The 25,967-nt window shown below is 50.6% G+C and overlaps 2 protein-coding genes across 2 annotated transcripts in view; one reads left to right on the forward strand and one right to left on the reverse strand.

Annotated features, from left to right (window-relative positions):
- Nucleotides 1-2,380: 2,380 nt before the first annotated feature.
- On the forward strand, nucleotides 2,381-5,120 carry LOC119819881. Its single transcript, XM_038338104.1, has 3 exons — nucleotides 2,381-2,479; nucleotides 2,933-2,983; nucleotides 4,533-5,120. The coding sequence occupies exons 1-3, from the start codon at nucleotides 2,381-2,383 to the stop codon at nucleotides 5,118-5,120; spliced, it is 738 nt and encodes a 245-aa protein (XP_038194032.1).
- A 1,927-nt stretch (nucleotides 5,121-7,047) lies between these two features.
- The window catches only part of Dync1h1 (dynein cytoplasmic 1 heavy chain 1), a 63,900-nt gene continuing 44,980 nt past the window's right edge, over nucleotides 7,048-25,967 (reverse strand). The window contains exons 47-78 of the mRNA XM_038336168.1: nucleotides 25,713-25,927; nucleotides 25,409-25,613; nucleotides 23,240-23,413; nucleotides 23,040-23,159; nucleotides 22,746-22,866; nucleotides 21,146-21,341; nucleotides 20,564-20,681; nucleotides 19,247-19,462; nucleotides 18,364-18,576; nucleotides 18,135-18,262; nucleotides 17,706-17,859; nucleotides 17,041-17,187; nucleotides 16,804-16,954; nucleotides 16,423-16,676; nucleotides 16,211-16,345; nucleotides 16,031-16,125; nucleotides 15,459-15,633; nucleotides 15,180-15,255; nucleotides 13,298-13,458; nucleotides 13,007-13,118; nucleotides 12,862-12,922; nucleotides 12,650-12,773; nucleotides 12,307-12,420; nucleotides 11,664-11,834; nucleotides 11,210-11,427; nucleotides 11,016-11,119; nucleotides 8,922-9,133; nucleotides 8,543-8,696; nucleotides 7,947-8,089; nucleotides 7,651-7,819; nucleotides 7,370-7,497; nucleotides 7,048-7,215 (exon numbers count right to left, since the gene is read on the reverse strand). Of these exons, the coding sequence (XP_038192096.1) occupies nucleotides 7,087-7,215; nucleotides 7,370-7,497; nucleotides 7,651-7,819; nucleotides 7,947-8,089; nucleotides 8,543-8,696; nucleotides 8,922-9,133; nucleotides 11,016-11,119; nucleotides 11,210-11,427; nucleotides 11,664-11,834; nucleotides 12,307-12,420; nucleotides 12,650-12,773; nucleotides 12,862-12,922; nucleotides 13,007-13,118; nucleotides 13,298-13,458; nucleotides 15,180-15,255; nucleotides 15,459-15,633; nucleotides 16,031-16,125; nucleotides 16,211-16,345; nucleotides 16,423-16,676; nucleotides 16,804-16,954; nucleotides 17,041-17,187; nucleotides 17,706-17,859; nucleotides 18,135-18,262; nucleotides 18,364-18,576; nucleotides 19,247-19,462; nucleotides 20,564-20,681; nucleotides 21,146-21,341; nucleotides 22,746-22,866; nucleotides 23,040-23,159; nucleotides 23,240-23,413; nucleotides 25,409-25,613; nucleotides 25,713-25,927 (4,893 nt within the window). The 3' untranslated portion in view covers nucleotides 7,048-7,086. The remainder of the gene's footprint in view (nucleotides 7,216-7,369; nucleotides 7,498-7,650; nucleotides 7,820-7,946; nucleotides 8,090-8,542; nucleotides 8,697-8,921; nucleotides 9,134-11,015; nucleotides 11,120-11,209; nucleotides 11,428-11,663; nucleotides 11,835-12,306; nucleotides 12,421-12,649; nucleotides 12,774-12,861; nucleotides 12,923-13,006; nucleotides 13,119-13,297; nucleotides 13,459-15,179; nucleotides 15,256-15,458; nucleotides 15,634-16,030; nucleotides 16,126-16,210; nucleotides 16,346-16,422; nucleotides 16,677-16,803; nucleotides 16,955-17,040; nucleotides 17,188-17,705; nucleotides 17,860-18,134; nucleotides 18,263-18,363; nucleotides 18,577-19,246; nucleotides 19,463-20,563; nucleotides 20,682-21,145; nucleotides 21,342-22,745; nucleotides 22,867-23,039; nucleotides 23,160-23,239; nucleotides 23,414-25,408; nucleotides 25,614-25,712; nucleotides 25,928-25,967) is intronic.

The following is a 25,967-nucleotide window of genomic DNA, read 5'->3' on the forward strand; positions in this document are numbered from 1 at the left end:
CAGCCAGAGGCCCAGTCACTGTGGACTGTGGCACCCAAGTCATGTTGATGAAGTGACCTCTGACTAACCTGTGACTCCAGCTCATTCACAGGGAAAGCCTCAGGCCATTCCACGGGGGTGGGGGGGCTCTACTCAGTGTACCCCTAAACCAGTAAGGTCGCTAAAAGTGGCTTCCTTTGAAACTGTGCCTGTTTCAAAATGCTGCAGGCAACAGCAACAGTATTTTAAGTGTCACTTGGGGTCCTGGGACAAGAAAAGGGGAAAATCTGGGCACTGTACATCGTAGGTATTTAAAAATACACAGCAGGAGCTGGGCGGTGGTGGCGCACGCCTTTAATACCAGCACTAGGGAGGCAGAGGCAGGTGGATCTCTGAGTATGAGGCCAGCCTGGTCTACAAGAGTTAGTTCCAGGACAGGCTCTAGAAACTACAGGGAAACCCGGTCTCGAAAAAAATCCAAAAAAAAAAAAAAAAATACACAGCAGGGAAACTGTCTTGAAAAGCCATATATTTCCATATTTTTCTTTTTATGTGCGTGGGTGTTTTCTCTGTGTGTATGTATGTGCCTCGTGTGCAGGTCTCTGGAGGCCAGGAGGAGGAATCTGATCCCCTGGGACTGAAGTTACAGATGTGGATGCTGGGAATTGAACCAGGATCCTCAGGGCTCCTACCCACTGAGCCATTCCTGCCCTCCTTTCTTCTCTTTCCTTTTTTAGTATTTTAAAGTGTGTGTGTTTATGTACACGTGTGTGCTGATGCGCTAGGAAGACAGAGGCGTCTGATACGCTGGAGCTGGAGTTACCGGATGACTGAGTCTCTCTCTATGTGGGTGCTGGAAACTGAGCTCGGGTCCTCTGCAAGAGCAGTCAAGGGGCTTCGCCTCTGACCATCTCTCCGGCCCCTTCCTCCCTTTTTTGTTTTTCAGAGACTCCCTGTGTGGTTAAGAATGATCTTGAACTCCTGACCCTCACGCCTCTACACCTCCCCCCCCCCCCCCCCGCCCCGCCAGTGCTGGGATTAGAGGCAGATGTAAGCATCACCATGCTAGACTCTAGTTTTCTTTTCTGCTGGGGCTTTCCTAACCTTTAAGATGTCCATGAGTTCCGTGTGCTCATGAGGGTGCGGCAGGGCCAGTTTTTTGCTTGCTTTGCGGGTTTCAGAGCTGGGTAGTGCAGTCTGGGGGAGCCGGGATTTACTGCTGAAAAGCATACAATATGATGTGTGCGTGCTGCGTGCATGCTGTGAAGTGACGGAGGCTCTTTCCAACAGGGTCTAGCAGATGCTTTGAAGATTCTGGAGCAGTTGAGTGACATGAAACTTCAAGGAGGTTCGTAGAGCTAGTTTTCTTGGTGTTTAAAAAATACCTATTTTGCGGCTGAGTGGTTTGCCTGAATTTATGTCTGTGCACCAGAAGGGGGTGTCAGATCCTCTGGAGCTGGAGTTAAATGGTGTGGTGAGTCATCAGCTGGGCGCTGGGAACTGAACCTGGGTCCTCTGAGAGAGCAAGTGCCCTTAGCCATTGAGCCAGCTCTTCAGCTCCATTTTTAGCACTTTTACACTTTTTAAAAACTTTTTTCAAAATTTATTATGTATACAGTGTTCTGTCTGCATGTATGCCTGCAGGCCAGAAGAGGGCACCAGATCTCATTACAGGTGGTTGTGAGCCACCACGTGGTTGCTGGGAATTGAATTCAGGACCTGCCAGTGCTCTTAATTTCTGAGTGAGTTACTCTGGTCCTTATTTTTAAACTTTAGAGAGCGTCTCGTCTCATGTATCTAGGTGGCTCTTTCTCTATGTGCACTGTGTCTTGTGCTCTCCTGATGCTCTCCACTCCCCACCCCGTTTGCACCCACAACTCAGAGCTAGGCAAGTACTCTACCATTGTATGTATGTACCCCAACCATAGGGTTTGTTTACTGAGGAAGGAGCTCATGTAGCCCAGGCTGGCCTCTTGCTATATAGTCAAGGATGACCTTGAACTTCTGATCCTCCTCTCTCCTGAGTGTAGGAGGTGGTAGGGTTCAAACTTGAGTCTCACTTCATTTTTACAGGTGTTGGGGATTGAGTCGGGTCTAGCGTGTGCTACATGAGTTGTGCTGGATGGACTGAACTCTGGCTACAGCTCTCACTTGGTGTTGATGGAGGGTCTTGCTATATATATATCCCAAGCTGGCCTTGAACTAATGTTCCTCCTGCCTCAGTTGCTTCATATTCCCAGAGAATCAGGAAGGCCAGCCTGGGCTACAGGGTAGGACAGACTGTTCCCTCCCACTTCTCTGTGGCCTGCCCTTCCCCTGTGCTCTAGAACCTCTGAACCGGGCTTCGTCCTTTAACTTGCTATTTTTAGTTAAGTAAAGTCCACGTGCCTGGCCTTGAGGGATGGCCAGCCTGAGGCCCAGCCGACACACCTGCATCAGGGCGGCGTTCAGTGCAGCTGGCTTCCGGAAGTGGCAGAGACACGCTCGCCATCGCCTTCAGGTGCCCTTCTGTTCAGCAAGGGGGAGCGTGTTGTGGGGGATGTCATCTCTGCAAGTTTTGGATCCCTTCCTCCCTTTCCAAAACTGGAAGTATTCAAATTCCAATGCTCTTTGATAAGAAAACAAAAGCTACCTTCCTCAGTAGCCTGGGCTCCTCCGTTAGCTCTGTGAACCTCACTGCTTCTGCATGTGTGCAGGGATCAGTTGAGAAAGAACGTGCAGAGCCCTCCACCTCCCTCTGGCTTTGGGCCCAGAACCAGTGCCAGGGCGCTGTGTGGCTCACTGTGCCCAGGAAGGGCTCCCTTACCTCTGCTAGGCCTTGGGAAGATTTTTGTCCGGGGTTCCCTCCTTTTGCCAAGGCAAGTGTATGTCCTATGGTGTGGGAAGGGAGCACCCCAAGTGCCCCGTGTGTTCAGCTGCCATGGCAGAATTGGCATCAAGCCCTCCTTCACAGGTCGGCTCCAGAAGGAACCTCATGGACTTTGCGGAAGGCATCTGGAGAGAGGTAGGTCTCAGATCTGGCCAAGGTCCCCGGGGGTCCAGAGACACAGGGAGCTCTCCAAAGCCAAGGCCAGCCTGGCGAGCAGGCTGTGAGGGTCAGAGTCCAGGCAGGGGGATGTTTGCAGCTGTGTGCACAGCCCAGCGCGTCATCTGAGGGTGGTCACTAGAGGAGGAGGGCTTACTACATAGCCCAGGCTGGCCTCAACTTGGGACAGACCTCCTGTCTCTCCTACCTCTAGTGCTGGGACAAGAGGCCACAAGACAGGAACAGATATTGACAAAATACGCCCACAGAAAGGAAGTTCTGATCCCTACAGCAGAAATTGGGAAGGGGGGACTCCCCAAAGGCCCTGACAAGCACCTTTAAAAGGATTAAAGCACCATTGCCTTTGGTGGCACATACCTTTAATCCCACCACTGGGGAGGCAGGAGCAGCCCATCTCTGTGAGTTCGAGGCCAGCCTGGTCTACAGCGTGAGTTCCAGAACAGCCAGGACTACACAAAGAAACCTTGTCATGAAAAACCACAAAAAGTTTTCTACAGGGTAGCCACACACATAATCCCAGCTCTTGGGAGGCTCGGGGAGGAGGATGAGAAGTTGAAGGCTAGCCAGGGTTACATGAAACCCTGTCTTGTATTTAAAAATGAATTAATTTATTGATTTACTTATGTTTTTGGTTTTTCAGACAGGGTTTCTCTTTATGGCCCAGGCTGACTAAAGACCTACCTGCCCCTGTCTCCCACGTGTTGGGATTGAAGACCCGTGACACCAAGCCCGTGAAACCCTGTCTTTTAGTGTTTTGCTTACATGTATGCAGTCCCAAGGTGACCAGAGAGGGTCTGGAAGTCTAGATGGCTGTGAGCTGCCGTGTGAGTGTTAGAGACTAAGCAGCTGACCCATTTCTGCAGCCCTGAGACCCCATCTTAAACAAGTAAAACAAGCCAGGTGTGGTGGCCTTGACCCCTGCACTAGGAAGGCAGAGGCAGGAAGAGTTCTGTGAGTTTGAGGACAGCGTCTATGTAGGTAGCTCCAGGATAGTTACCGTTACATAGTAAGATCATCTTTAACACCCCCTCCCCCATACACACACCATCTGGGGATGTAGATCAGTAGAGTGCTTGCCTAGCATTTACGAGGCTCTGGGTTTGATCCCCAGAAAGATCCCTCGATGGGGAGATGAAGGAAGGCAAGAGGATCAGACATGGTTAGTTTCAGGCCAATCTTTGCTATGAGTTCCAAAAGCTGGACAGTGGTGGCGCACGCCTTTAATCCCAGCACTTGGGAGGCAGAGGCAGACGGATCTCTGTGAGTTCGAGGCCAGCCTGGTCTACAGAACGAGTTCCAGGACACCCTGTCTCGAAACGCCCCCCCCCCCCAAAAAAAATCTAAGCAAAGCAAATCATATACAATTGTCACCACAGCGGTCTTTTCTGCATCTGTGTGGTACACCAGCCTGCTACCGGGACTATCCACTGGTTCAGAAACTTTTCAATCTGTGGTGACGGGAACTGAGTCTTGTACATAGCCAAGCCCTCAAAAACCTTGTCATTAGTTTTTAGATCCTTATGATGGTGATTCAGAAGACACTCCAGGTCATTCCACCTACCGCAACTACCGCCAGCGTGCCTACCGCCTCCTGGGTGACAGGAACCGCAACACACCTTCCTACACATTGAAGTTCAAGATTGCTGAGGAGACCCGTGTGGAAGACTCGGTCCCGCCAAAGGCTCCAGATCTCACCATGAAAGCGTCTGGCTGGGCCCCCATCGCCCTGGAAGTCAATGATGTTGACATGCAGCCTGAGGGCGAACTGAAGGCCCTCGACCCCCAGGAGGTCAATGGGTGGCCTGCCAGGCTGTCTCCATCACCAGAGGACTGGAGGATGACAAGGGCTGCCAACCCCCTCATTCCTGTGGAGACCCCAGAGATGAGCAGACACCTGCCGAGCAGAGCCAGAGCGTCACGGCCACCTCCCAGACTTGGGAGTGAGAGAGACAAGGGGCCTAGGCTGTCGCTTTCTAAGAGGAAGCTGGAGCTTTTCCTTTCAGAGCCAGAGAGAACTAAGAGGAAGAAGAAGTATGGGGCCTCGCCCAGGGGCCGGGTTAGGGACACACTCAAGACCAATAGTGATGAGTGGTAAACAGGTCTCTACCAAGCTGGGGAGACAGCTCAGAGGGTCAGGGTGCTTGCTGCCAAGCTTGATGACCAGAGTTCGATCCCTAGGACCCACATGGTGGAAGGGGAAAACCATCCTTGACACACAATGTTCTCTGACCACCACACAGGAACACATAGTGGTGTGCTTGTGCACGTGTGCGTACACAATGTAAAAAAATAGTTAAATAGGTTACAACTCAGGGATGGTTCCAGTGGCCTTCCCTGGGCCTGCTAGAACCCAGGATCTTGTTTTTTATTTATTTTTATTTTATCTCATTTTCCTCATTTATTTAATTGTTTGTTTGTTTGATTTGAGACAGGGTTTCTCTGTAGCTTTTGGATCCTGTCCTGGAACTAGCGCTTGTAGACCAGGCTGGCCTCGAACTCACAGAGATCCACCTGCCTCTGCCTCCTGAGTGCTGGGATTAATGGCATGTGCTGCCACCGCCCTGTGACCCCAGGATCTTGTGACATAGCCCCAGCAACCTTCCTGCCTTAGTCTCCTAAGTGCTGGCTTGCGGGCTGAAGCAGGGGGCAGGGCAGATCCCTCCCCATTCCTAGAATGTTCAGAAGTCTAACTGCAAGCACTGATCAAGCCCTCTGTGCCACCTGGGAGCAGGGTCTCTTACAGTCAGCTCAGACTCAGCCTGAGAGAATGCTGTGCTCACTGTGGGTGGCACCTTTCTTCCTGTTCCACTTTTGCCACTTTGTTCATTGGAATTTTCTTTTCTGTAGGTAGTGAGAGCTGAGCAAGAGTCTGATGCAGACGCTAGAAGTCCAGGTCCCATCTCCTCTCCAATCTAGTGTCATCCCCATGGCATGGACAAGGACCACAAGGTTCCCAAGGACAAATAAAAAAGGTGCCACAAGGAGGTGCCCAATCTTGGCAGAGCAAGGTCCACCTTGGGGCCATTCCAGCACTGGTTAGGGGGTCGGGTCTTGCTCCTCAGTGCCCAGGCTGGCTCTGCCAGAGAGGACAATAGGGCGGGTGGTGACTGTCTAGCAGAACTGACTCTTCTGACTGTAAGAGGGAGTAGGTGGGAGTGCTCCCTGGGGAGGAGGTGCTCCCAGAACCAGAAGTACAATTATGGGGCTGGGGCGAAACTAGTGTTCCCAGCAGTCCCCAGAGACTCGGGCAACATCCTTGGAGGACAGCAAGGAAAGCCACAGTGGTTCCTGTGGGCTCTGCAGGGCAGTCACCTCCATGTTCCTGTTCCTCAGGGAGATAATGTTGGCAGTTTTGTTTATAGTGAGGGTTGGCCACTTCCTTCTGTTCATGGGCTTGCTGTGTCTGCTCCCGGAGCCCTTGGGGGTTAGGACAGTGCCGCTCTGTTAAGGAGTCCTTACAGCTAACAACAGCCTCTGCCCACCAAGTGCCACACTCACGGTGGAAACCGATTCTAGAACCAGGTTCACTGCCACCCTTACTGTGAGGCCAAGGCCACTCCCTCACCACGCTGGGTGGTATGGATATGGAGTGTGGAGAGGGGGATTGGTGGCAGGGACTGTGTTTAGGACAGAAAAGGTGCCTGGGGATGGAGGTGTCAGACAGCCAAGTTTCAGTCAAGAACACAGCTGTAGGCAGGCTCTGGATCAAGCGCAGTTCTCCTGGCCTCGCCTGCTGCTTCAGTGTCTGTGACCATGGTGACAAGGGTGAGGTGGGCATGGGGGAGACGCAAGGATTCTCACAGCAGACAGAGAGACCACAAGAGGGGGAGGCTGCCATGCTTAGTGTTTTATAATAAAACAAGCCGTTCCATCAGCCGTCCACACACACACACGTGCAGCTTTCCAGCCCTGTCCCCACCTCAGCAGCAGCTTTCACTTCCTCCAGCGCAGACCAAACACTTTCTTCTCACCAGTCCATCGAACTTTCCGACGCTTAAGGATTAATGAATGTTAGATATTGAATGTTACTATTCCAGAAGGGATCCGAGAAAAGTCTAGCTCTACTCAGTGCACAGAACTGCAACTCCACGCTCGTAGAAGCTGCGTGGGTCTTCCTTTGTAGCAATTTCAAAGTCCACAGTGAAGATAAGGTCTGCCCGCGTGAAGTTAAGGTAGACAGGCAAGGTTACCTGTAGGACAGACAGGGGGTTGCTGTGACTCACTCTGGAGACAGGAAGCTCCTGCTCCCGTGGGGTTCAGGGCTGTGGTGAAGTTGTTGCCAGGCAGGTGGAGTCCCCAGGCATGGCCCAGGCAAAGCCAGGGAGCAAGGGAGAGGGTACTCACCACGCTGGCCTTCTTCTCGGCATTTGTTTGCTTTACCCAGCGTAGCTGTGTTAGCGGGAGGACTGTGGAGATGGCGTTGGAGAGTGACAGTTTGTTGTTGTTGCATGTGGCTCCTTGAAGTTTCAGTCCTGTGAGGAGACATGGAGACCTGGGCTGAAGTGGCCCCAGCCACCCAGCCCTGCTTACAGGGCACCCACAGGCTTACTGGGGCTCTGCCTGGCCACTTGCACTACAATCAGGTCACACTGAATGGCTGTCTGAGCACCCAGATACTAGCTTACCTGTGACCCCAAAGCTGCAGGCATCAAGGGTGGCACTCTGTGAGGCAGTGACATTGACTTCCAGGCAGAGTTCCTCCAGGGACCAGCTGTTGGCTTGTGCCACATACTGTCTGGTGGCAGTGATGTAGGCCTCAGGCACAAACAGGCCACCCAGGCACACATGGATATTCTGTAGAAACAGCCCCGGGGAAGGAGAGCAGGTCAGGAACAGACCTGGGCTGTCCCCAATGCCACTTTTCCACCCAAGTCCAGCTTAACAGGCACTACCCTGACTTTTCAGGGCCATGCTTGTCTACCTTCAGTTCCTTGGCACCACCAGATGCGGCCGCCTGTGAGATATTCTGTAGCTGTTTGATCCTCTCACTGAAGTCCGACACCCACTGGATAACCGTCATGCCTGCAGGCACCGTGTAATGGGACCAGCTCCTAGGCAAGATCCCTGCAACAAGGAACCAAGGCCCAGGCGTTGGCATCAGCTCTGCCAACTCCCCAGCCGCTGAAGTGGCTCAGGCTGCCAACACCTGCATAGCACAGCTCTCCTTCCTGGCTGCACCTGGTACCCTGTCCACACCCAGAAGGCCCAGAGCATACTTGTCAGAGTAGCGTGGGGTGTACGCTTGGGGGCCCAGCACTGCAAGTGCACTCTGTCTCTAGACTGGGGACACTGCCCTGCTCCTGCTTGTTCTGTGTCCCTTCACTGCAGCATCACCCTACAAAGTCACAGAAGCTGCACAAAAACTTCAGGGAAGCCCCTGAAAAGCAGGGGTGGTTCTCAGACCCTCCCCCCGCTCCTGAGCCACCCTGAGGAAGCCTGAAAAGATGTAGGCTTAGGGCTGTAGGGTGCCTATCCACGGGAGTGGACAGCTGACTGGCAAACCCTGCACCTCAGCACCTTTCACCAGCTCATTGATGAGTGTGCGCAGGTAGTTGGTCTGCTTCTTCTTCCCCTCGCACACTTGGACTACGTCAGCAAGGTCCTGGCGTACATCTTGGAGTAACTTGGCTCCCATTTTCACTTCTCTTTCAAAGAACCGAAACAAAGGGTCCTAAAACCAAAGAGAAGAGGAAAATCTGTCAACCTTAAGAGGGCCTCAGCTCTATCCTACGCCCCAGTCTTGCCACCAGCTCCCAATATAAAGAATGACCTCTGCCCCTAACTCTCAGATCATGGACAGTTCTGAAACAGCTCAATTAAAAGTGGCCTTCCTCTTGCTCAAGGTTGGATTAGCACACTGACTCTTAAGACAATGCGAAGGCTCCAGCCCAGCTACCTTGATGTTCTCCACAGTGCGCTTAAGTGGGCTCAGTGTCTGTGGGATGAGGTGCAACCAGTTAGACGCCGTGGTGTGCAGTGTCCTCATCCAGGCAGGGCGCCCATCAGATGTGGAATCCGTCCTCGTCTTCTTCTCTGTCTCTGCATAGGCCAGGTCATCCTCATCCTCCAGCATCTGCATCTTCAGCATCTTACTGATCATGTCCACACCTAGGCCAGCCATGGGTGGGAGGCAGGCAAGGAGGAAGAGTTCAATGTCAAGAAGCAGTGGTACAGCCGATCTCTGAGTTCGAGGCCTGGTCTACAAGAGCTAGTTCCAGGACAGGCTCTAGAAACTACAGGGAAACCCTGTCTCGAAAGAAAAAAAAAAAAAAAAAAAAAAAAAAGCCGGGCGGTGGTGGCGCAGGCCTTTAATCCCAGCACTCGGGAGGCAGAGGCAGGCGGATCTCTGTGAGTTCGAGACCAGCCTGGTCTACAAGAGCTAGACCAGAGAAGCCACAGAGAAACCCTGTCTCAAAAAACAAAAAAAAGAAAAAAAAAAAAAAAGAAGCAGTGGTACATCACCAGTAAGTCACTACAGCAGTCTACTGGACTGTGCACACATGATCCAAGTGCAGACCAGGCCCAGAGAAGAGGTAAACCCAGAAGAAAAGACAGATCCAGTGTCCGGGCATGCCCCAAGATGTTGCAGTATGTTCATACAGCTTTGGGTCTCAGAAGCCATGCATTCAGTCTGCCATGGGGATATTTGGGACGGCAGCTGGGATTCCTGTGAACTCTGCCCACATCCAGTTGTGACTGAAGGCACATGAGTGCCTGGCCTGGCCCTCTCCCATGGAGACTGAAAGTCAAACTGCTGAGCTTCCCTGCTTTCTGGACTGGGAAGGCTGAGAAGCTGGGCAGTGACCCTGGGGCACCAAGTTCCTGACAGTGCTGATGGGACACAGGACTTACTCCTGGTCTTACTTGCCCCAGTGATTTTCTGAGACCCATACAACGACAGATGGCTTATATACTGGAGAGGCTGTACCTAACCTGCTTAGCTTCCAGGTCTCAAATACTCATTTTCAAACTAAATACATGGAACAGCTGTTCACTACCCACTCTCCATTGACAATAGTCCCCACCTTCTCACAAAGGTGGCCTCCTCCCACAAGCACTTCCGACATGTGAAGCACCTCAGAAATAGGCAGGTTCCCAGAGAATGTTCTCTGCAGAAGGGTGAGGCAGCTGGGAGCCATCCGGCCCGCCTCATCTGCTTCGGAACGTTTGCGTCAGCCCCCGCCTCTTCTCAGCCTTCTCCTAGAAATCAGGTTAGACCTGACACTCCCAGAAAGTACTACACTGTTGCTACTGATCTGGAGAGTCTTGCTTTAGAATCGCTGACTAGATGGCACTTTGAATATATTTCCAGTTTTATTTTCTTGGCTCTCTTCTGGCTGAAGTTACTTCTCAGCAGTTCAGGGGGAAAGTCTTTTGTGTGTATGTTTTTGAGGCAGGGTTTATCTGTCCTGGAACTTGCTCTGTAGACCAGGCTGACCTTGAACTCAGAGATCCATCTGCCTCTGCTTCTCAAGTGCTGGGATTAAAGTGTGCACCACCACTGATCTGGCTCCTTACCTGATGTTTTTAAAGTGGGTCTTATGTAGCCTATGTTGGCCAGCCTAGGTTAGCCAAGAACTCTTGACCCGGTTGTCTCTAGCATATGGGTGCTAGGAAGCCAGGCTCTTTAAAACAGCGTTGAAGGGGAGTGTCTGCGGCTCACTCACAGAGCCCTGCTAACTTGTGTTAGGCTCTGGATTCTACTTGCAATGTTGTGAAAGGCAAAACAAAAACCGACTTTATACAGGTATATTTTGTTGTCTAAGGCATGGTTTCATGTAGCCTGAGCCTAGGGTGTGCTGTGTAGACCAGATGTTGAACTCTGGTTTTTCTGCCTTTGGCCCAGGCTAGGGCACAGGCCTGTGTATCTACCAATCAAGCCCCTATCAGTGCTTCCAACCTGGAACTAAAGCCATCTTTCTGCACCTTTCCAGAGGTGAAGAAGCCCTACTCAGCAGGCTCTAGAGGAGTGAAGAGACTCACGACCCACCTTGGGTGGTAAGCAGGACCCTCTCGGCATTGTTGGGCAGGCCCAGCCACGAGGGCGTCTGGGCATCAGGCAGCAGCTCCACCCACTGCACGAACTCCTCTCGCCTGAGAAAGCAGGACATTTGGAATCAGAGTTGGGCAAACTGGCTCCAAATGCTCCCTCCGCCATGACTTCTGACCCACAGGCAACCATACCTGATGCCATCAGGCATCTGGATATCCTTGTGCCCATCAACCTTGCAGGCCAGCTTGAATTCACTATCGAAACTCCGGGTTGTGAACAGACGCTCCAGGAAGGTATTAAGTAGACGCTGATCAAACTCATTGTCCACGCGGCCACCATAGATGGACTGGGCCATCAGGGTCTTCAGGGCAGACCATGGGATCTTATCAGGTGAGATGTTCTGCCGGCCCTGGGGTGAAGAGAGGCTGAGTCACATGCGTACACGCAAGGGGCTGGCTCTGTACTTCTGAGGGAGCATCTGCTCACTTGGGACCTACTCCCATATAGCAAGTGCTACACTGTTCAGTTCTGGCTGCTAAAACACTAGCACTCCTGAGTTCAGATCCTCTATCTTCCCACATTACATGCGATGTGTCTGATTTCCCCTAGTATACTGGCATCTTTGGTGTGGCATAGCCTACTTGCCTTGGCTGTGTCATCCAGCCATGTGTCCACCGTGTCACAAGCCGATCGAAGGTCAGATTCTCCAAATTCGTATTTCTTTGACCACCCCAGCGGAGCATAGCGCAGGCGCTCTTGGATAATGGCATGGAACCATGCCAGGAGAAAGTACAAGCGGGCTCGCTCATTTGGAGACTAGACGAGGAAGAAGACCAAGGACAGAATCATCATAGAGCATCATGTGCTTGTCTAAGGAAACTAGACACTACTTTAGAAGTAAAGATCTGCAGAGTGACTCACACCCTCACACCTCGGTCACCTGGACTGCAGCAGCAGTCAAACAGTATGGCCAACAGAAGGAAGTACCCAGTTTGTGGACCAGGACAGATACGACGGCACCTGAATTTAGACAGGTTTCTACAAGACAGGCTTTCTAAAAATGGACTCAAACAGTGGATTTTGGCACTAAGAAAAGCAGAATTGACAGGGATCTTTGCTGAAGTACCGTTGTCCTCATGTGGCACAGGGGCAGAGAGTGGCTTCAGAGGCTGTGCCTACTATGCAATCTGGAGTGGACTCTGGGTCATAGCTCTGGGGTGCCTCTGCTCACTTGGGACCTCACTGGTCTTGGGTTCATGTGCAGGGTATCCAGAGCCAGGCCCTGTACCTTGCAGATCCGAGAGACAGGGATGCTGCTGAATGTCCTCAGCATGTTAGCTTTCACCCCAGGCGGTGGCTCAAACACGAAGATTCGGCCTGCACGGAGCAGGTTCACTGGCACCTGAGGGAGAAGGTGGCCTTTATGATGTGTGCTTTTATTTTAGGGAGACAAGGTGTGGTTGACCTCAAGCTCCTGGCAATCCTCCTGCCCCAGAACCCAAAATTCTAGGCTTGCAGATGTGCCACCACACCCAGCTAACCCTCTGGTTTTGATGCAGGTAGTTTCTTGACTGTGCACACCGCTTACACAGAAGGCACCAGCACCCGGAGCTCCTACACCTTTTGCTCACCTTGGGGTTGATCTCCATGGTGAGGAAAAGTCGGAAGCAGGCGTGTGGCTGCAGGGAGTGCAGCTTCTTTTCCAGCTGCATTAGCCAGCCTGGGGCCAGATGTACGTTCTTCAGCATCACCCACCTGCACACACACAAGTCACAGTGACTCGACAGCCTTCACGGGGTCCTGGGTACACATAGGTCTTTAAGAAGAAGCCAATCGCACCTACCTGCCTGACTTCACAGCGGTGTTGATGGCCTTATCTGCTTGGTTAAAGCCTTCTGCCGAGCCTGAGACAAGGAAGCTTAGTGTGAGCAGCAGCAGCCTTTTGCGCAAGGCTGGCACATGTCCACGAAACCATTAAGTGTCCTTACCAATGGCAATAGAAGTGATTTGCGTGTTCTGTTCAGCTGCGAGGTCCTCAACATGCCCACTGGCATCGTACCCAGGCACAGAGCACATCAGGACAGGTGTGTTTGGCTTCACCTGTAAATGAAAAGGTAGATGCGAGACAATCAGTTGCAAGATAGGACCTGAAGGTGGTGTTTGTTGGCTTTGGCTTTGGGGAGATTGCAGCCAAGAAGCAGTGTGCCTGGGCTGTGGCCAGCTGCTGGTGCCAAGGCAAATGCTGTCCACGGAGCCAGGATGAGACACTGGGACAGTACCTCTGTGCCCACAATGTGGGTGAGGTCAAGTGGTTGCTCCATGATGGACATGAAGGACTCCCCGAGGTTTGTGGAAACAAACATGTGGGCCATGGCCAGCAGGCGGTCAGGGCGGAAAGCTTGAATTAGCAGTAAGCGGTGGATGGCTTGCCCGATGGGAGCTGGAATGAGATATGGCAAGGGTGAGTAAAGGCACTCTTGGAGATAACATCCCTTCTGACTTCTCTATTCAGGGAACTGGCTCGGCCAAAAGCTCAGCCTGAGATTCAGCTCAAACCTGCCCACAAGCACACACCCTACTGAATCTCTTGGGCCCAAGGAGCATCTGTCCTATTGTGACATTTCAGATGCTCAGCAACAAGTTTTTAGCACTAGGCATGGGAGTACCGAGCAGGTGCCATTGGTTGATATTACTACTGTCACAGACAATTCCCAGGCTAGCCTTGAACTCAAGATCCTGCCACCTCTTCCTCCAAGGTGCTGGGATTACAGGTGTGTGTGGCTGCCACACCTGGCTCATTTGTTGACTATGTGTGGTTGCCTGTATGTGGGAGCATGTGCACTCACATAACATGGTATGTGTGTGGAAGGCAGAGGACAACCTCAGGCATCAATCCCTTCAGCTTGCGACAGGGTATCTCTTTACTACTGTGTGACCAAGGCTAGTTGGTCTCTCTCTCTGCCTCCCATCTCCTCGCAGGGGGCTGCTGGGGTCACTGATGCTCGCACTACTGTCTGTAGGTTTTGGGGATCCAAATTCAGGTCACCTGTCTTGTGTAATAATCACTTTTACCCACTAAACCATCTAATCCCTAGCCCCCTAATCTGTTGCATTAAAAAAATTATCTTTTGGAGCTAGGATCTCAGTATGTGGTCCTGGGTAGCTTTGAACTGAGATCCATACTTCTGCTTCCTCAGTGCTGGTATTAAAGGCATGCAGTACAATGCTTGACAAAAATAAAACTTTACTTATTTTTGAGACAAGGTTTCTTTCTATGTTGCCCTTGGGGGGAGTTTTTTTTTTTAATACATTTGAAATTTTTTATTTTGTATGTACAATCATGTGTAGCCACCACACCCAGCTCATCCGTGGACTGTGTGTTGCATATGGAGTGTGGAGGTCAGGATGGCTAGGGTTGGTTCTTTCCTAGCTCGTGGGTCAGAGGAATGGAACGCAGGTCTTTACCCGCAGAGCCATCTTGCTGGCCCTCACCTACTGATTCTAAAAGCACAGCACACGTGTCTGTTGGCGGCAGACCTGTAAGACTTCACTGGAAAACAGAAACCTGGCTGGCTGAGTGCCCTGTGCCCTGTGCCCTGAGACCACATGCTGCTGCTGCCGCCCTCCTCTTGTGGCCTGGCTAGCCCAGGGCCAGGTATGATGCACTCAGTCCATGGGGCACAATCACAAATACTTTCCCCCTTCATCTGTTAGGCATCCCCACACCTCAGTAAGGAGAAGTGACTTCCCAGGGCCTTAGGCCTGCTAGGTAAGTACTCTATCACTGAGTTATGTGATATCACTCACCTCCTCCATCCTCCTATGGTCACTAACGATGACATGAGGGAGGAATTAGAAATCTGATTCTCCATTTCTTAGTCAACTCCTACTTAGGAGCCATCTCTCTAAATGGTTTCCTAAAATGGTGATTTTGTTGTTTTGAGACAAGATCTCACCATGTAGCCTAGGCTGGCCTGGAACTGCCAATCTTCCCATCTCAGTCTCCTGAGTAGCTGGGATTCAGGGCTCATCACCATTCTGGACTGGCTTATAACACGTTCTGATGCTGGGGAGTCACTGATGACTTCTTTTGGGAAACATCACACCCAAATTTATATTAAGGTTCAGAGAGAGAATGGCAGGGGCCTGGATCTGACTCACTTGTAGGTGTTTCCTCGCTCCAGAGGTACGGCACGGTCTGCTCTGGTGAACTACTGTCCAGCCAAATGCCAAACTGCTGCAGAGACAACAGGGAAGTGTCAGCACAGAACAGCTACCTGGCGTGTATGGCTCTGGGCACGCAGCCCAGGCTCTTGCTCCACTGGCTGAGCAGACCTTTAGGGTCTGACACAGGCACACAGTCAAGACTGTGGGCTTCCAGACACGAGCAAGCTGCTCACAGACGACATTTCTCACTGGGAACACGTGTAAGACAATTACCTCATCTGCCTGAACTTTCGCAATCAGATCTTTAAAGGCAGGCAGACAACTCAACCTCACGACAGCTTCTGCCTGCTCCACAGTCAGACCCTGGATTTTGGGGGTGGAGCCGGCACTCAGCACAATCTCCTTCCCTCTGAGGAAGTGCTGGAACTCTGCGTCATAGGTGGGCTCCCTGCGAAGCGGGACACAGGTCAGGCAGGGTATCTTTTTTTCTTAAAAAAATATTTTATATTTATTTATTTATTTATTTATTTATTTATTTATTTATTTATTTATTATGTATACATTATTCTGTTTGCTTGTATGCCTGCAGGCCAGAAGAGGGCACCAGACCCCATTACAGATGGTTGTGAGCCACCATGTGGTTGCTGGGAATTGAACTCAGGGGCCTCTGGGAGAGCAGCCAGTGCTCTTAACCACTGAGCCATCTCTCCAGCCACAGGCAGGGTATCTTTACACAGAAACTGAGACAACAGTTGTGATTCAAAGGCCAGGGAAAGAAGAAGGCACCCTAACACAAGATGCCAGGATGACCTGCAGAGCCACATCCACACCTGAGCTGGACTCACCCCATGGTGCCTTTCAGTTTGATCCTTGCCAGCAGCATGGCAAAGGTGATGTGGTCCTGATGCAGCATGCCTCGAGCCACTCGGTTAAATGCCACCTGGGGACCAAGAAGGGAACGTTGGTGTTCTGGAGACAGTGCTTCTGTATCCTCATACCAGACAGACGCACGCTCTGCTCTCTACCTGGAAGAGGTCCTTGGTTATGATGGAGAGGCGCTGCGTGTGGTCGGTGGCTCCCTTCAGGTTCGGGTTCTCATACAGCACGTTGTGGTAGATATCGAGGAAGAACTGCAGTGAGTACTGATACAGGAAGTGAACCTGGAAGGAAGTCACGTGATTATCAGAGTGGGCCCCAGGCCAGAGTGGGTTCAGGGCTGCTGTGCCAAGGGCCTCACCTGCTTCAGAGACTCCATGGTGAAGTAGATGCTACTACAAGCAGTGGACAGTGGCAGGTACTGCTGGGACACGGTCTCCACCTCCTGCATGACAATGTCTGTCTCTTCCACTTTTCTGGTGACCTCGGCAGCTTCCCGCTTTAGATTCTCCAGGGTGGTTATAATGGTGTCGTCATCCAGAATTCGGCCTTTCACTTCGTTGAGAGCTTGCAGCAGAGACTTTTCTAGCTGCCGTAGACGCAGCTGAAATTCCCCTTGAGAGAGAAGACAGGATTGGCATCCCTCTTCCCTGGGGTGTCCAGTGTCATCCTTGCCCCCTCGTCCCTCAGAGCCCAGCCTGCCACCTGCACCACCACTTGGAAGTGGAGGACCAGAACCTACCTTGCAGTTTCAGGAGGTCAGAGCGCTTCTCATCCACGTCGGGCCTTTCTGCTTTAAGCACTTCATTGAGACACTGGCTCTGTAAGCTGCTCCGGGTGACTGTGAAGTTCACAAAGGTGACCCGGGAACAGAGATCTGGTGGGAACTCCACCTGTCAGAAAGGACAAGGCAGGCTGGTGGCTTCAGTCACCTCCTAATACCACCGCCCTGCTCATGTACTAAGTGTCCCCTGCTTACAGTTGGGTCTCGGGTAGACAGAAAGATGACAAATGATGGTGACAGGTCTATGTCTTGGTCACCAAGGGTAATCAGCACTCTCCCTCCTGTCCGGCGAACTTCACGATTCAGTACTGGATTCAAAACTGGATCATAGCTTTCCACATCCTAAGTGGGACACAGAAAGCAGATGTCAGTTTCCTATCTGGGCCAGTGCACCATCCACAAGCCACCAAGACCTGCCTGTGATCCTAAGAAGTTGAGTTATGCCTTTTTATTGGGAAGGGCACTTGTTACGTGTGAGGCCTGGGTTTTATCCCCAGCAATGAAAACCAGCTCAGAGATATGTTAACCACGTGGTTTATCAGCCATATACTGAACACCAGCTTTTGTTTGTTTTCAAGACAGGGTTTCTCTGTGCAGCCCTGGCATCCTCAAACTTACTAGACCAGGCTGGCCTTGAACTCAAAACATCTACCTGCCTCTGCCTTCTGAGTGCTGGGATTAAAGGTGTGTGCTAACACACCTGGTTGGGTTTTTTTTTTTCTTGTTTTAGTATCAAACAAAGCCTAACAAAGTTCAAACACCATCAGGGTTTGAGCTGTGTGATTTAGATTTACTTACATCAACTGTAGATTGATGGACCACAACAGGATCCAAATCCAAATCCAAATACAGACACAAACCTGGACGAGAAGGGGATTGCCAAATCTCAGAGCACTCTCCAAATTCTTCCGGAAGGCATCATCCAAGAAGCTGGTTCTTGTGATCTTCCGGTCCTTATACTCATTCATGATGAATTCTGTGGCCTGTCCCGAGGGGTCAATGATCAGTGGGTACCTGAGGGTGAGGTGACAGGAGAGTAGGTGAAGAGTCCACCAGGAAAGGCAGAGGCTCCTATTCACAAACAGATGTGACTTAAATAAAGTTATCTCTCTGAAGCATTCCCGTGGTGAGCAGAACTGAACAAAGATGTAAAAGCAAACACTGCCCTCTTAGCACAGCCTCCGCACACCACTTTCCAGCCATCTCCTCCATCCAGGTGTGGTGGATACAGTTCAACAGGACGGCCATGCACACGGTCCTAGCTGTACCTCTGGCCTGGAAGCACATACCTGTTGAAGCGCTTTAGCATGATGGCATTTTCCGTGCACAGGTCATCAGCAGGCAGGGAGCTGGCTTGCCAGCGGAGGCGCTCGTCAGCATTGGAGAGATACTCTGTCCTTGCGATGTCTGTGCGGAACTGAGAGGGGGGCTGGTTATCTCCCCTGTGACTTGGCACCACAGACGGTCCAGGTAGGACTTGGTCAGAATGTGCCCAGGGCTGGCTGGACTGCCGGTTACCTGGATGTTGGCTTGCTGTAAGTGATGAGACCAGGTGGTGAACAAGTTCTGGCGCATCTGCTGGTCAAAGTACCCTGCATAAGCAATGAAGGCAGCGGACAGGAGGCAGTCACCAGCAATGGTGGACATCTGGTTTTTGAAAGTTTCACTGGTCTTTTCCCAACGTTCCCTTTCAGCAGATAAACTCTTTAGAAGCGCAGTGCTCCGGTTTACCTAAAGGGGGCGGAGAGGGGGACGCAAATGAAACGACATATTTAGGAATACCCTGAATACTACAGAGGAACTCAGCCATGGGGCCAATGAGACAGTTCAGTGAGTAACAGCTCTTGCTGCCATGATGACCAGAGTCCCATCCCTGCAACCTAAATAGCGGAAGGAGAGAACCAACTTCACAAAAGTGTCCTCTAGCTTCCACATGTGTGCTATGGCATACACATACCCGACCCCTGAATTAATGAGAAAAAAATATCTACATTGTGTTCAGGGTCCAGGAGAACTAGAAGTAGACTCAGGCTGTCCATGGCCCTGGAGACTCAGGCTGGGCTATAGACACTAATAACACGTGTGTTGGGGTCTCATCAGAGCACACGCCAAGGCAGAGCATTAACCTTCAGCTCTGACAGATCTATACCTGGGACATGCCTGAGGTGAGGAACAGCTGGGTATGGCAAAGGGGAAGACACACTGGTAGCCTATGTAAAGGACTCAAGGAGGAAGTGAGTTAAAGTCAGTGTTCTTAGTGCAAACTCAGGGTCCCAACACACAAGAGCCGGTTCACTGTATGAGTCAACACCTGTTAATCATGGCTTCCACCAGGGAGGCCACAAGGACCTTCTATGTAACTGAGACTTCGGAAAACCTTGGGCAGCAAGGCAAGGCTTACTTTGGCTTCAACAGCCGCCAGGTCTGCCTTGATGGCCTGGGCCTCTGAGATGAGGACCGCATACTCCTCCTTGTAGCGGGCGATGCTGGCTTCCAGATCCCGGATCATCTGCTCCACCTCATTGGCTTTCTGCTGGTTGTCCTTGGCATCATCTTCCAGTTTCTGCAGCTCATTCCGCAGGGGCTCCACTCTCTTTAACATGTCTGCATAATTCAGCTGGGAAGGGCAAGGCATAGGGTGTGACGAACAATGACATGGAACAAGGAACAGGTGTAATGACATGAACGCGTGAAAAATGCCACAATGAAGCCCATTACTTAGAATAGCTAGTTAAAAATAAAAGCAAGGGATGGTGCTGGTGCTTGTAGTACTGGCACTTGGGCTGCAGTAATCTGGGCTTTAAAGGGAGATTCTCTCAAAAACCAAGTGGGGTCTAGAAAATGGCTCAGCAGTCTAGAGTAATTTCCCCCCTCACATTAGAGGACCTGAGTTTGTTTCCCAGCACTCAGCCCTTCTCTGGATTTCTCATGTACACACATTCACAACACAGACACAAACAGAATTTAAAAAAATAATGAAATAAACCTTAAGCTGGGTGGTGGTGCACGCCTTTAATCCCAGCACTCGGGAGGCAGAGGCAGGCTGATCTCTGTGAGTTCGAGGCCAGCCTGGTCTACAAGAGCTAGTTCCAGGACAGGCACCAAAAAAGCTACAGAGAAACCCTGTCTCGAAAAACCAAAAAAAAAAAAAAAAAAAGAGCTAGTTCCAGGACAAGCTCCAAAGCTACAGAGAAACCCTGTCTCCAAAACAAAACAAACAAACAACCCCCCCCAAACCAAACCAAACCAAACCCTTAAAATTAAACCCTATGGCTAGATGGTTCAGCAGATCAAAGTGCTTGGCATGTGAGCCCTTCTCAGGACCCATGTGGAGGTAGAAGGAAAGAAATGACTCCATAAGACCCTCTGACCTCCACACGCCCAGGGGACACACGCCCATGGAAGAACTGGCTTTCTGGGCCCTTTCTAAGAACTGGCTTTCTGGGCCCTTTCTCAGATCACTAGCCCACTCCACCCTTGGCAGTGCCTTTTCCTTTCCTAATAAGCTAAATCTGTATCTAACCCAACTGATTTAAAGGCATGACTTTTCTCCATCTTTTCCTCCTGGCACCCACACTCTTTCCACCTAACCTATACTATGGTTTTCTTTTAAACACAAACAATGAACAAAAGCTGAGAAAATGACATAACAGTAATGGAAACAAAGGAGTGACAGAAGAATGGACCCAGCGGCAGGGCCGGTTGTGGAGGAACCCACCTGTGCAATTGCCCACTTCACCATGGGGCCACAAGCCAGGGAAGCCCGGTTGACAATTTCGTAGTTGTAACTGGGGTTGGACATGTAGTTTTTCTTCATTTTCTCCCTTATGGCATCACTAGGAGAGGAAATTATTTCTAAGCATGCACAAAATAAAAATAATGCATTTCCACGAAATACAGATGTAAAGACCTAGCAGTTCTGATATGCTGGCTGAGGCCTGGTTCTCAGGTGAAGGTGACAGGGCTGCTCAGGACAGGGTCTGCCAGCTCCTGGCTCTGGTCCCCTCACTATAGCAGGTCGGGTCAGTTTTGGGGCAACAGCTGGAAGAGCCTTGCTCTGCTGCAGCAAGGGCCGAGTGCAGTTGCACTCACAGATATTTGGAGGATGAAGCTGACCGCTGGCAGCGATGTTGAAAACATCCGCAGATGAGGATGTTTCTTTCTGTGACAGTGTTGAAAAGCATCTGTAGGATTAGTGTGACCCGTTCCCTCTAGTAGATGACATGCCAGAGATGTCCAAGTAGACCCTTTAGAAAGCATCCACTGCAAATGGCCTCAGTCTCTCCAGTAAGGACCTCACCTGATCTCCTCTGCCGAGAAGTTGACGATGGTGGGGATGAAGTTCTCCCTCATGATGATGGAGCGGATCTGTTTCCAGTCTGTGGTGCTCTCCCCCAGCAGCAGGCAGATGGACTCCAGGGCCAGCTTCACAGCCGCAGGAGGGTTAGCCATGGACCTCACCTCCACCAGGTGCTGCTTCTTGATGGACTTCACAGCTGACCAGCAGGGGCACGGTGGGGAGACAGAGTCCAGGTGAGACTGCACAGAGCTGCCACCAGGGCTCTGCCCCATTTAGAGCACACCTTACCTCACCTACCCTAAACTGCTAACTGTTCCTGGCAAGCAGGGTGTCCAATTATTTTAGTTTCAAGAATTACACTGTCAACCAGCTATAATTATTTTTTCTCTCTCCTTTTTCTTCTGGTCTTTGAGGCAGGGTTTCTCTCTGTAGCCTGACTGTCCTGGAAATTCCCTCTGTAGACCAGGCTGGCCTTGAACTCACAGAGATCCAATCCACCTGCCTCTGCCTCCTCAGTGCTGGGATTAAAGGCATGTGCCACAACCACTCCCAGCTATTTTCTCTCTTGTTACTTAATATGTAGGAGAGGGAAACCTTTCAGAGAAAATATGACTTGTTCTCCCAGAAGATAACACCTCCACTTTTGCTTTATGAGGCAGATAGCGACCCCAAGCCACAGACAGGCTGAGGCCTGCGCAAGCCTCATAATCTGTTATAATTTACAGCGGTCTAATGGCTTGTCTAAAGAGTCCATTACCTTTATAAACTGAAATGCAGGGTTTTAAACTTAAGTTTTAGTAAATACTTTACTCAGTAGAAAACTTTCTCTTCACATCCATTTCTGCATGGAAACTCAAAGCCTATGTAGGTGGTGTGACTCTGTGGTGTGAAGTGAAAGTGCTAATAGCTAGGCCACCAGACACAGCCAAACTCTAGTGATCAAGACAGAGCACAGCTAAGGTCACTCTTCTTTACTGGGTGACCACAGACCAATGTGGGAGCTATTGCTACAGCGCTTCATGGGCCTTTCAGGGACAGAGGAAGAGAGACTAGTGACCCCCCTGCCTATGTCTTCCGAGTGCTGGGATTAAAGTTGTGCCCGTGCACCACTGAGTGTGAGTGTTTTGCCTGCAGGTATGTATGTGCACCATATGTTTGCAGCGCCTGAGGAAGCCAGAGAAGGATGCTGGAACCATTGCAACTGGAATTACAGGAAGTAGTGAGGGGCAGGTGGGTGCTAGGGACTGAACCTGAGTTCTTTGTAAGAGCAGCAAGAACTCTTACTGCTCAGCCGTCTCTTCCGTCCCTATATTTTTAGATCCTCCTGCCTTAACCTCACTACTACTTGTGACTACAGGCTTGTGCGCCAGGCTCAGCAAGACACAGAGTACTTTTGCTAAGTTTTTGCTTACAAGAAGGGCTTGGCTACAGTAAATCAGACTGGTGCTATATGAGCTCTGCTCTGGGGTGGAAACAGGCGGAGCACTTAGAAAAGGCTTCAAATGTCTGATTACAATGCTTCCAGAAACACCCACCACTGGGCCTCATAGGAAGCTACACAGTGTCTCGGTGAAGCCAGGCTCTGACAGCATTTACATACCATTCTGGGCCTCAATGACAGCAGGCTCCACTTTATCAAGATCCTCCTTGACACTCATCTGCTTGTCTGCGATTACTTCCTGCTGTTTGTGCAGCTGCTCCTGGATTTCTTGGCTCATGACCTGGAAGGCAAGGACGGCTAAAGCGCTGGGGGACTTGCTAAGTGAACCTGTCTCACCTCCTGCCAACACACACCCTGCTAACCCATTCAACTTAGAGCCCTTTCCAAACCAACCCTCCTACTGCATGCACGTGCCAGTCCAGCAGGTAAGTTCCCTGGAATAAAGGGATGCACCTTTTTCTTTTCAGCCTCTTGTTGGTCCTTCACCATTTTCTTCAGCTTATCATTGGCTGCTGCGTTCTTTACTTCCAGCTCTTGGCTCTTGATCCTCAAGTCACGGCGCAGTTCTTCCACCTAAGGAACAAGCCATATTCAAGACAGAGACAAAGAGCAAGTCCTCTGGGGTTCCCCAGGGGCTGCTGCTTCTGCTCTACCTGGTCAACAGTTTCTTTGATTTTTCGGAGCCCAACATTCAGGTGCATCTGCTGCTCCTCCAACTCGCTGCGCTTCTCATGGAAAAGGTTGGCATAGTGATTGATGAAGTCTAAGTAGTGCCGAGGTGTGATGGCCATCGTTCTGCCTCCTCGCTTTGCCAGGCGTGCATTGGCCTTTTAGAAGACAAAGTTCAATTCCTCACTCCTCAGCCTCAACTATATCCTGTCAGACTGCAGTGTGACATGGGAGAGTGGGCCTGGCGCTCATAAGTCAGAACACTCAAGCCAGCCTCAGCTCTCAAACCCTCACCCTTAAACCCTGATGAGCTACCGCATACAAAACACCCATCCTGGAAACATTTCTTTTGTTATTTTGAGGTAGGCTTCATGTAGCCCAGGCTGAACTCGAACTCCCAACCCTCTTGCCTTTATCTTCCAAGTGCTGGGATTACCACACTTGGCTTAGAAGCACATGTGATGTGAAAAACGCCCCATAAACAATGGATTTACTATGTCAATGTGGGCCGTGTTTAGTTTTTTTTTTTTATTTTTATGTTTAAAAAAAACCCCACATTTATTTATTATGTATACAGTGTTTGGCCTGCATGTATGCCTGCAGATCAGAAGAGGGCACCAGATCTCATTGCAGATGGTTGTGAGTGCTAGGAATTGAGCTCAGGACCTCTGCAAGAACAGCCAATACAATACTCTTAACCACTGAGTCGTTTCTATAGTCGTCTCCCCCCCCCCGCTTAAGACAGGATCTTACTATGTAACACAGGCTGGAATGTACAATTTCCTTTTTTAAAATTAAAAAAAAATATGTGTATGGGTGTTTTGCCTACATGTATGTCTGTGTACCATGTTCATGCCTGGTAGCCATGAAGGCTAGAAGAGGGTGTCAGTGTCCTATGACTAGAGCTACAGAGTTGGGAGCTGCCATGTGAGGGCTGGGACCCAGGTCTCTGGAAAGGCAGCCAGCCATCTCTCGAGTCCTAACTAAGGTTTAAGGTTTCAAGAGTGTTGGGACTGCAGGAAGTCGCTAAAGGTAGAGCCTAGCTTCCTTTGCTTATTTCTAGTGAACAACAAAGAGTAAGAACAGGTTTTATGTGCTAAACAGCTTTGGTTGATGCTGGAAGGGAGGTATCAGAAACAGAGCAACTGGAATGGCTGTGGGAACTCTATGTGACAGCTGCACACAGCTCTGAGTGGGTTTCATAAAGGTTTCTCAACAGTCAGGAGATTGGATTTGTCTGTTAGAAAGCTCCTAAAGTTGCTGGGTGGTGGCACATGCCTTTAATCCCAGCACTCGGGAGGCAGAGACAGGTGGATCTCTGTGAGTTCGAGGCCAGCCTGGTCTACAGAGTGAGTTCCTGAAACCCAAAAAACCAAAAACCACCACCAACAAAAAACCACACACACACACACACACACACAAAGCTCCTAAAGTAAGGGCTGACCACTAAGGTCAGCAGGTCACAGCCTACACTGCAGTTCTGAAGTGCAGTACAGTATGAATACTCACTGTGAACAGCCACTCCTGTGCTCCTATATGGCATATGGGAGCTTCTGTACTGCACAGCATTGGCTCCTATAGCCTGTAAAGCTTTTGCCCACCTGGCCATTTATTTACTTATATTTTATTGCTGCGTGCACATAACATGTACGTGTGGGCACATGTGCCATGGTTTGTGCGTGAGGGTCAAAGGACAACTTTCAGGAGTTAGTCCTCTCCTTCCACCTTTTGGGGGTTCTTGCGATCAATCAGGTCACCAGGCTTCCACAGCAGGACCTTTACCCACTGTGCATCTCACTGGTCCCCATCTGATCCGCTAAGGAGACATGAGTGCCTCTTGTTCTAGATGGACAGAGCCTGGGTGAAAAAGGTAGTAAGAAGGAGGGAAAAGACTACTGACAAGAATAGATGTAACCCATGAGTGTGAGGCCAACCTGGTCTACAATGTGAGTTCCAAGACAGCTAGGACTACACAAAGGAAACCCTGTCTTGAGAAACAAAACAAAACAGGAACAAAAAGCATGGCATCATGAAGAGTTGAGGAAAAGCATTTGCTTTTTGCAACACTACGGGCCAGCTGTGAAGCTCCCAGACGTCTGACTTGAGATCCATTTAGTTCTGCTTCTGCATGTTGCGCTCAAAAGTGCACACACCTGGTGAAGAGTCTGATGAACGAACACACAGCTGTTCACGATGGCTTCCCGGTGTGTCGGTGGCTGCGGCAGTTTGTCGTACACAACCGGCATGTAGTCAGGCACTATATAGTTTGGCTTCTCCAGGTCCATTTTACTGGTGAACTCTTTGCCAACTTGATACAGTGCCTCAGTGGACCAGTCACCAAACCAATTCAGCACACACCTGAAAGAGATGCTCATATCTCGAACAGCTCCCCAGAGTGGGTCTGCCACAGATGGAAGTCCAGTTCCAAGACCTGGAGCCAGCAGAGGTGAGCATTACCTGTTGAAAAGAGCTGGTGAAGTGGCTGCCCGGTCCTTGAGTCCCTCTGAGGACGGGTTCATGGTGAACACCACGTGCAGGTTGCGTATCACCTGGCTGGTGAACCACTTGTAGAGCTCCTCGTGCGAGTCCAGCATCAGGCCTTCCTTCTGGGCCCCTTCTTTGCACTGAGTCATCAGTGTGGCATATTCATCCCCTTCAAAGAGCCCAGGAACCTGGGGGATAGAACAGCCTCACTGTGGCTTAATTACCTTG

Source organism: Arvicola amphibius, chromosome 7 (assembly GCF_903992535.2).
Source record: "Arvicola amphibius chromosome 7, mArvAmp1.2, whole genome shotgun sequence".
NCBI lineage: Eukaryota > Metazoa > Chordata > Mammalia > Rodentia > Cricetidae > Arvicola > Arvicola amphibius.